The sequence below is a fragment of the Podarcis vaucheri genome (assembly GCF_965113315.1).
Source record: "Podarcis vaucheri genome assembly, chromosome: 2".
In the NCBI taxonomy this organism is placed as follows: Eukaryota; Metazoa; Chordata; class Lepidosauria; order Squamata; family Lacertidae; genus Podarcis; species Podarcis vaucheri.
The window spans coordinates 45,835,720-45,846,030 of record NC_138760.1 but is presented as its reverse complement, the minus strand read 5'-3'; the positions used below and the strand labels follow the sequence as shown (position 1 = coordinate 45,846,030).

General features: G+C 46.1%; 1 protein-coding gene across 2 annotated transcripts; it reads left to right on the top strand.

Annotated features, from left to right (window-relative positions):
* Nucleotides 1-1,390: 1,390 nt before the first annotated feature.
* On the top strand, nt 1,391-9,562 carry LOC309526348 (transmembrane protein 238-like; the record flags this gene model as incomplete). Of its 2 annotated transcripts, none has more annotated exons than XM_082212285.1 (2): nt 1,391-2,000; nt 8,986-9,562. In XM_082212285.1, one exon carries the CDS (start codon nt 1,391-1,393, stop codon nt 1,904-1,906), a length of 516 nt encoding a protein of 171 aa, XP_082068411.1. In that variant the 3' UTR covers nt 1,907-2,000; nt 8,986-9,562. The 2 variants fall into 2 exon arrangements, with proteins under 2 accessions (XP_082068411.1, XP_082068410.1); XM_082212284.1 differs by having other exon boundaries at nt 1,391-2,330.
* Nucleotides 9,563-10,311: the final 749 nt, after the last annotated feature.

The window sequence follows — 10,311 nt, the reverse complement described above, 5'->3', positions numbered from 1 at the left end:
AGTATGACAAAGAGATGCTTTTTTCAGAACCCTGTAGCTGAATGTTTAGGGAGGACCAAGGTGATGCTCATCTCTCTTTGCAGAGAGAGAAGTCATTCTACATCAATTAATGAGCACAGGATACAGCAAGGGTGTGATCCTGTGTAGGCAGCATGGGTCAGTAAATAAATTGAGGTGTGAGTGAGGTTTCTGGCAGGTGAGCTCTTGAGGCTGTGTGTAAAACAATGTGGGAGGGGCTTCATTACCTGCTCACACCCTTCCATCAGCCTTTTGTTTTCACCATCAAAATGATTAGGCGAAGAATGAGAAAAGCATGGATTTGCTTGCTCCTTGTTTCTTTCCAACCTTCCCCACACTTTTGTTGAAAAAGAATAAAAGAGATTTCGAAGATTCAAATCCGGGCTGTTGTTTACTTGGCTCCAAATCTGGCTTTCAGAGAATGATTTGGGATTTATCGCTATTTGTTGGACAAACGAGAAACTTCACATACGCCACCTGAGCTCTGAAAGAAAATAATAACAGAACAGACCTGCTATTAAGGTGGCCAACCAGATGCCTTTGAGCAGGGCATAAGGCAATAGTTGCTGTTCCCCAGTTATTTCTATAGGTACAGCGTCAGCAAAGGACCTGAACGCCATAAAGCATCCACACAGCCTTTATTTATTCCATTTATATCACACCTATTCCTCCAAGGTGGCAAACATGATTTCCCACAATTTCTTGGCAACTGTTCTATACCCCAAAGCCCACAAACTCTTGTGGGAGTTGCTCCAATTCCCCATGTCATTTTGCTTGGTCTTTCCTGTACCCTTTCCAGCTCTTCAGCAGGTGGGCATAGCGTAGTCAGGATTTAGGTGGGAAGGGGCAGGATTTACGTTGGGGGGGGGCAGAATCGACCTATCTGCGACGAGTTTGGTGAGTTGGTTAAGTATTTTTACTTATTTACTTGATTTAGGGGGGCAGCTGCACGTGGCGTGAGGGTGAATTGGGGTCACCAAAACTGTGCACGATATTCCAAGTGCGACGGCACCGGAGATTTTTATGACGCTTATTAAGCGCACTGCGATACCACTAAGACAGTCCTTGAACCGAAGGGCGAGATCCAAATCCGGCGAGATTGCGCGGTTTATGGGAGCAATCGGTGACAGGCTGCGACGGAGAGCCGTCGGCTGTGGGGTGATAATTCTTGGCCGCGCACAGCCGAGCCGCTCGCTTGGGGTTTTTTCTCTCCTCTGCCCCCGGGGACGGCGCGGTCCCCGCTGCAATTGAGCCTCCTCCGGTGCCGCCGGGCAGGTGAGGGGGGCGTGGTCCCTCCAGCGGCACCTGAGCGGGCGTGGCCCTCGGCGGACTTTGGCTGCCGCCTGCCCGCCGGCGCTGCGCCAGTGCGGGCATGGGCCACGCGCGCTGCGGGCACTGCGCGGTCTTCCTCGTGGCCGCGCTAGTGCTGGACGGGGCCGGCTTAGCGCTGGTGCTGGCGGGCGCCGTGGGGCGGCCGATGGTGGACGGGATCCCCCTGGAGGAGTTCCTGGTGTTGACCGGGTCGCTGCTGCTCGCTCTGTCGCTGCTCTGCTGGCTCTTCTGGTATTCGGGGAACCTGCGCGGGGTGCCGGCCGAAGAGTTCCAGATCGGGGTGCGCCCCGCCGCCGATGCCGCCGCAGGCACAACCCAGCCCCGTCGCCGGCAGAGCCTCCTGCGCCTGGCCGCCAAGCTCTCCGAGCGCCTCTCGCAGCGCCGCCGGTCGGCGCCTGCGCCCTGCGCACCTCTTGGCTCGGGCCTTCCCGCGAAGGCCACGCGAGGCGCGGCGGCGCCGGCGGGAGCAGCCGCCGGGCCCCTGGAGCTCAGCTGCCTCCGCCCGGCTGCGCCGCTCGAGCAGGGGCCCGCGAGGACGCAGGAGCGGCTGGTGTGAAGCGCTGCCTCCCCGGGAACCTGCCCTTCCTTCGTCCATCCTCGCTGCCGTCGACCTTTCTTTAACCCGCACCAAAGGAAGGATGGAAGAAAAGGCACGTGGTCAGAAATCCCCTGGGATAGACAGGTCTCTCCCGCCGCACTTCGCCTTGCTCCGCTTTTAATATATATTGAATTAAATGGTATGTGACTTATAGGACGTGGGGCGCACAGCTGCCGGACACGCTGAGCCCCGGCACCTCTCTTCCCAATAGTAATGACTGTGGTGCCAAACGGTGGGCCCGTTCTTTCCTTGCTCATGCAGTTTCGTACTTCTTAAGCTTAGGAAGAGCTTAAGCTGAGCTCAAGCAGCGACCCTCTTGTAGCCCAGAAACAAAGCAATAAATGACCCTGCTGAGCATGTGTCGACTGCCTTTCCTTCCACGGTGAGTATTCACAGTTTGCCCCTTAAACATTCTTGAGAGTGTTAAGAAAAGGCTTGACTTTGGGCAGGCTGGAGCCACATCATGCCCAACCCATGATGGTATTTGTAAGAGAAGAAAAGCCCAGCTGTGCCAGCTGGGGCTGATGAGAGTAGTAGGCAAAAACATCTGGACAGTACCAGTCAGAGGTGGCTGCTCTACAGTGGTACCTCGGGTTACATACGCCTCAGGTTACAGACGCTTCAGGTTACAGACTTCGCAAACCCAGAAATAGTACCTCGGGTTAAAAACTTTGCTTCATGATGAGAACAGACATCGTGCTCCGGCAGCGCGACAGCAGCAGGAGGCCCCATTAGCTAAAGTGGTGCTTCAGTTTAAGAACAGTTTCAGGTTAAGAACGGACCTCCAGAACAAATTAAGTTCTTAACCTGAGGTACCACTGTATGTTCAAAACCTGAAGCGTATGTAACCTGAAGACCTCCGGAATGAATTAAGTACTTAACCCGAGGTACCACTCTACCTGGTTCCCCCCATTGGTAGTCCAGGACTCTTAATTACTGCACCACGCTGGATCTCCCTTCTTAATAGGGAAAGGGCTCCCTTTCCTGTGTAGTTCTCCGCTTGTGTCCTTTATCACCACAAGCAGTGCAGCAGGTAGCAATAGGTGCTAATCTGTGCAAAACACATGGGACTGAAACACAAATGTCTATGACAGTAAGATGTGTGGCTGGGAGATTGCAACACACACACACACACACACACACACACACAAAAGTCTGATCCCCTGCTATAGTAACTTTATGTTCCCTTTCCTGCTTTGTGCACCTCATTCCTGCTGAATGTTTCTGGACTTGTCTAGCACTCTACATGCCTATAAGTCCCAACTGGATGATACAGCTAATGCTTCTGCAAAGTAACTTAAACTCTCTTTCTGTGCATGAAAGATTCCATTGCCTCTGGGGAGAAAACCCTAAGCCCTTTCCGCTGTGTGTTGCAAATGGTTTGCTTCCCAAAGGCAGCGGTTTCCTGCTTCTGAACAACATGTTCTTGCCTTGCCTGTTCCCCAGCTGAGTGTTGATTGAGATGGCTGATGTCACACTTGAGTGTTTTGGCTCAAGCAACTGTCATGTTAATGACCGCTGGCCTTCTGGAAGTATATCCTGAGACTAAGAAGATGGCTGGTGTCCATGGTGTCAGATGTCTAATTTGAGGGTCTCAGAAACCGTTCAGGCCATTTTTATGGAAAAGACAAGATTACCAATTTAACCCTCAATTACAAAAAAATCTGTTTTACGAATAATTCTGGATTTTTTTTTAATTGCATGGAAACTTTCGTACTGTATTTAGTTATTTAACCATGTTTAGAGCATAAACTTATTTTTTGGAAGCTGCTGAAATCTAAATGGGCTTGACTTTTTGATAGCACAGAATCTGCTCCGTAGTCTTTAGTGGACTTATAATGCTGTGCATTCAACTTGTATCCATCATACAGTGGTACCTCGGGTTACATACGCTTCAGGTTACAGACTCCGCTAACCCAGAAATAGTAGTACCTCAGGTTAAGAACTTTGCTTCAGGATGAGAACAGAAATCGTGCTCTGGAAGTGTGGCAGCAGCAGGAGGCCCCATTAGCTAAAGTGGTGCTTCAGGTTAAGAACAGTTTCAGGTTAAGAACAGACCAATGGAATGAATTAAGTACTTAACCCGAGGTACCACTATATTTCTCTTTCTTTTATGTTTTTCTTTCTTCCTTCCTTTTCTTTCTTTCTTTTAAAAAAGGTCTGTGGTTATATGAGTCACTCCTATCACTTGTGATCTATAGATAGGCACCTGTTCTCCAGTACCACCCCAGAGGTAAAACACTGGACATGTTTTGCAAGGGAGTCACTGTGTTGTTCTTGCTCTTTCTCAGCCCTGGATGAAATCCTGGTCTCCCTTCTCCCTTCCATTCCACTTCATGTTTGAGTACATTAAAAGCATTCATTCTCTCCCCCCCCCCCCGCAGTCCTAGCCACTGATTCCATTTCCCATGCTGTTCCAAGCGCTCTTTCAGTACAGTATAATTTCAGTTTGTTTGTGTGTGTTTTTACCTGTGGCAAAGAAATCACTAAGCAAGTGAGTGGTTTCTCATGACTTTTTCATGTTTTCTGTATCTTATGTACATGAAATGCATTAGTATATAATCCCTCTTTAGCTCTCTATTCTGGACAAGGCAGAATTCATTGTGAAGCTTAGTCATTATACTCAGAAGAAAAACACATGAGAGCCTTCGTTGTAACTACCCCCCCCCTTTCATTACTCACAGTCTCCTAGGATAGGTGTTCCCAAACTTTCTGCTCCCATGCTCACTTGAGATGGCTGAAAACTACTGAGGCTCACCAGTCACAAAATGGCATCCGATACAGGGGCAGTTTGGCATAATCAGGTGGCGGTTCGTGATGTCTTCTTCTACTGTATCTAATCCACCTTTGGAAATGGCTAAATTCTTTGACACTGTTTTTCTTGTGGCAAAAAGTTCCATAGCTCGCATTTCCTCAAGCAAAGTACAGTACAGATATTTGCTTTGGGGGTGCTATAACTCAGCCTCCCCATTTTAGGAAGAATTTGCTGGTCCATACACTTTTTCTTTTACATCTTCCCCTTCCCGCCACACGTGCTTCTCAAATTATATTTATTAATCTTCTGTAATTTCTTCTCCTCTTTTCATATTCAACCTGTTCCTCATTCCTCCCATCTCCCCCCCTCAAAAAAACAAAAACAAGTGCCAGTTTCTTTCTTCCCATATCTCTGGAGAGAGAAGAGAAGTCGCTGGTACCAAATGACTATGACACAGCTTAAGTGTGAGGCAGATAAGTGAGAAGTTGCAGGGCAGGCTCTGGCATTGAGCCCTACCTGAAAAGGTGGCCTGAAGCCCCCTGGCAGGTTCTAGCCAACTCTTTGAGAAACAGAGCTTACTAGATCAGGCCAATGGCCCACATAGTACAGCATCCTGTTGTGACAGCAGCCAACCAGATGCCTGCGGGACCTGAGTTCCCCTGGTGTGGCTTCCAGCAACTGGTCCTGGGAAGCATTACTGTCTCTGACCATGGAGGAAGAGCATGGCCATCATGACCAGTAGCTTTATTCTCCCTGAATTTGTCCAGCAACCTTTTAAAGCCATCTAGGTTGATCACCCAGGTGAATGGCCACCTAAAGTGGCAATAGACAAGTCCGTTAATTTTGGCTTTTATATGAGGGGTGGGGGCAAATGTTCCTCCTGTCCTCTTGCAGGAACAGTGTGCACTTGTCCTTCCTTTGTGCTAGTCCCAGAAGTAGCAACGGAGGAAGTGCATAACTCATGCTTCCTCCACTGCTTTGATGAATGCCACCGACACGCGCTGAGTCAGTTTGTCTGCCTATATTCTGAGCCGCTTCAAAACCTGTTTTCTTCCAGCATTCTTTGACATGTGGTGTATGGCTGGGGCTGGCCTGCACTTCAGTGTAGGATCATGTTTCTGATTCAGTTCACATGTCAGGAAACTGATGCAAAACCAAAAACATTTGCAATGCTATTCATACATTTCTCACTGGAGAAAATGACATAGTAAATAGCCTGTGTCACACATCTAACGATATTGTATATCTCCACATACTTTCACTGTCACGTTCCAGTGACAAATGCAAAGTTCTCCTGGTGTGTTTTCTTCTTCAAAAGAACACCTAGAACACTCAGATTTCTTCATTCCGGTATTCCTTTCCAATAATTATTTATCTTTTCATTGTTCCACGAAATGTGTTTCAGGTTTGCACTTGCTAGGCCTCAATGTCTACAAAAATTATGTTTGGTTCTCATACAGGTGCAGGTCTCTCATGGCATGACTTGTATAAAAGACAGACTTTGAACCACCTTCTTGGCTTGATATATTTGAGTGACTACAGCCTGATTGTGTATACCTTCGAAAAAGACAAATCTTTGATCTTCCTTCATCCCATCTCATAGAAACACACAACAAGGTCCCCTTTGTATAATGTATCTTCAAAGCGATAGAGGAAATTGTACAGTTTCAAGAGACATCTATTGCAAATTTCAGTGCTGATTTCAACACTTGATATGGAATCATGCTGGTAAATGCTTTTTCATGCCCCTGCTTTGGTGACGCCAGTCTGCTGCTGAGACTTTTGCTTCAATTGGGCCTGGATATAGTTGTCCCTTGGGTGCTCCATGCTGTGTTTGTCCATTTGCTTCACTACCCTATTGCAATTACATAATAGAATAAAAGCACTTAGAGAGAGCACGACCGCTGTCCCTTGAGCAGCATGTAATGTTCTCCAAACAACCATTTTTTAAAAATCCTCCTGAAAAGCACAAAGCTCTTTGCTTCCGCTCCTGGGTCCCCAGAGGTTGTGTAGACTGTAACAAAATACTACATGCATCCAGAGTAGACACCACAGTGACAGACCCCTAGGTTAGAATTCAGGTTTCTGCTGAATTCATATGAAGTGTGTTGGAGATGATTTAAAGAGCAGCATGCATGATATGGAGGAGCCGAATCTACTCTCTGCCTGGACTTCCAGCCCCAAATTGCTTTGCTCCAGTTTTGTTCCTCCCAAGTGGGCTCAAAAAAAAAATGGGAAGAAACCCTTACAGCAAGAAAAACACCAGGGGGCAAAACAGATTTTTAGGGGGAGCATAGGCAGCATATTTTTCCATGCTTGCTTAACATTTAAGTCTCTCCCCACGCATTTATGTCAGCTTGAAATGGCTCCACTTGGATGAGACCTACCCCTAAATGGGAAACTTTAATGTTTCAACCATTGCATTGGACATAGCTTTTTGGAGTTAAACTTGATGTTGAAACATTAGCCTAAGAAGCCCTGGTGCAATAGGGAATCACGTGCCAATCTTTCTCCTGTGTTATCAGAGTTCTCTGCAAATGATCCCAACCTCATCTTTGACACTCAATTTTAGTAGAGGGAGACTTTTCATCTTCATCACAGGCACAGCAGACCATCTATAATTTGAGGAACTCGGGCACACCGTGGGCCCTCCACAACCAGAACGATGCAACGGGCCTTCCTTTAATCATTTTCTCCCTCCCCCTGCTCCCCCCCCCCAGAAAAAAAATAATCAAGACTGTTTTCTCTCCATCAATGCAGTATCAGGAAAGCTTTCTCAGCTCTGGTATAAAGTGCAGCACTGAGGTAACACCCTTTCACTGAAAGGAAGGTACATAGATACGGATAAGCTTTTTGCCAGGTTGGCTATCTGGTGAATTAAACTACCTCCTTAATTAAACTGCTGCCTCCTTATTCCTTGAAGTTTAAGTTCCTCCTAGGATTCTCTGGCAGAGAGCTGAACTTGCTTTATGCTGTTTCTGGGCCGTTTTAACAACATTTGACAACAACAAGAAATGAAGCCTTGAGTGTCATCGGACCATACCTGTGGAACACTCTGCTAATAGAGATTCAGCAGGGACCTTCTGTGCCAACCTTTAAATGCCTTCTGAAAACTTTTCTATTCCTCCAGGTCTATGCAGGCAATGAAGAGTTCTACTCCCACAGTGGTTTACTGTATTGATGCTTGTTTTGATTTTTTCTTTTAAAATTGTTTTTAATTTTCATGTGCTTTTATTGTACATATTTGTTAAAAATCCTTTTAGAGTTGTAAACCCCTTTGTTATTTTTGCTGTCTATAAGTACAGTGGTACCTCAGGTTAAGTACTTAATTCGTTCCGGAGGTCCGTACTTAACCTGAAACTGTTCTTAACGTGAAGCACCACTTTAGCTAATGGGGCCTCCTGCTGCTGCCACGCCGCCGGAGCACGATTTCTGTTCTCATCCTGAAGCAAAGTGCTTAACCTGAAACACTATTTCTGGGTTAACAGAGTCTGTAGCCTGAAGTGTATGTAACCTGAAGCGTATGTAACCCGAGGTACCACTGTACTTTTATAAATAAATAAGCACACAAAGCCAAGTCTTTTAAGGCAGGCATGGGGAGCCTGTGACCCTCCATTCATTGAACTCTTACCATTCCCATAATGGCCATTGGCCGAGCTAGTTGGGGCTGATGGGAGTTGAAATTCAACAACACCTGAAAGTCCACAGGTTCCCCGGTCCTGCTTTAAGGCATGCAGGGGGTGGAGATAGAAACCAAATCGTTGGTGTGTGCGCTTTTTACCTGTCCAAGGTAAGAGTCAACAAATGAAGGTGGTGTAAATATTTGGGGTTGTCTGTCTAGAAACTATTGCTCTCATACTTTCAACCTAGGGTGGGATAAATTTCTCTCGCTTGTACTGTTTGGATTCTATTACTCCCTTTGGGGATTAGGCAGCTTACGCCAACTCCAGATTCACACAGCTCAAGGCAGGCAGAGAAGCAAGAAAAACAAACCAAGCCTTGGGGTCTTCTTCCTGAGACTGTTTACTGAAGCATCAGTGGTGGCAGCTGCTCTCCACCTTGCTCTGGGCAAGCAACACACAAAACCTGTTCCATCTTCTTTTATAATAATAATAATAATAATAATAATAATAATAATAATAATAATAATGATGATGATGATGGGCTGAATTCTCCCCTGCTAGACCCTGACCAAACTTGTGCTCAGCTTTCTTAGATTTCCTATGCATTCTTGAAATGGGCATGATGTGAGCCAGTGATGCTTTCTTCTTTCTCCTCCTAGGTCAGCATGGGTCTGCCGCCATCTATATGCCAATCCAGTGTGTGCCATATTGCCATTGATTGGTGGGACCCCCTCCTGTGCCAGAGCTGGTGGAAGAGCCTCGTTTTATGTACATCAGCCTTGGATGTGTGTGGGGTGTTGCTGTTTTTTGCCAAAGACTACTGTGCCAAAGTATTGTACTGCCAGCTCTTTGAATGCTCTTTGCACAGCCCCCTGCAAAGACCTGAGAACTTACCTTCACAATGGAGTCAAGCTGCCCTTTGAACTGCGGAAGGGACTTTTGATACTGAATCTTTGTGGTGGATTTTCATAGGCACAGCCCAGTCTTGTACTGTGTTTTCTTCAGTACTCTCTGATGGCTTCTCTGCCCTGTAAGGCTTACTTGGTAAAAAGAAATATGTTAAGACCATTGCTGATCCACAGCTAAGCTGTGCAAACAAGCTGATGTTCCTTTTGGACCCTCTTCTCTAAGAAGCTTTAGGTATGGTTAATTTGTGCAAATGTGTACTTGTTTACAAGAAAAGTGAGGACTGCAGAGATTATTTTATAATAAATATTGATTTATTTAAAAAGAAAAGTGTACCATGGCTGATTTTTGTATGGTCTATTTGGCTATCCTGACATGGGTTTGAGTGCTGTGCTTTATGTTGCAGAAGTGAAGCTACAGAGCTCAGCCTGCCCTTCCTCCAAGAGCAGGTTTTCAGATTAGGCTCTTGGGTTTTCTTGTCTCCATTTGTTCTCTATAACTCCATAGAGATTACCGGTACTTGCATTATCCTTTATCTATTACAGTTTCAGTAGATCTGCGTACATAGCACTTAGGACCTGTTCTCTACGCCCCCCCCCTTCTGCTTCAATTTATACATAATGTGAATTATAGGACCACACTTGTGGCCCTGTGTTAAGGGTGAGTCACCTGAATCACATTCCACCATGATAACAGTAAATGCAGAAAATGGGTCAATGGATTGATTTGAGATTTGGCAGCATTTTGTTAATTGAACATCATTTAAAATGGCTATTGATTTAAAAACCCTTTCTCACGTATCATCTGGCATTATTAATAACCCACATGACATATATATAATGAGAAGATCAAAGGCATTTCCTAGTTTCATATGACAGAATCATCAAAGTCAACTAGATGATCCTCAAGTTCCCTTCCAACTCTACAATTCTATGATTCTTCCTAAAATTCATTGATTGTGTGAGCCCAAACCACCAGGGACTCCTGACACTTGTTCAAAACTGAAAACCTGTGGTGGGAGATGCGAAAACAAAGTTTCCAGGAGAAGAAGGGGGTGTTTCCTTTCCTCCACTATCAAA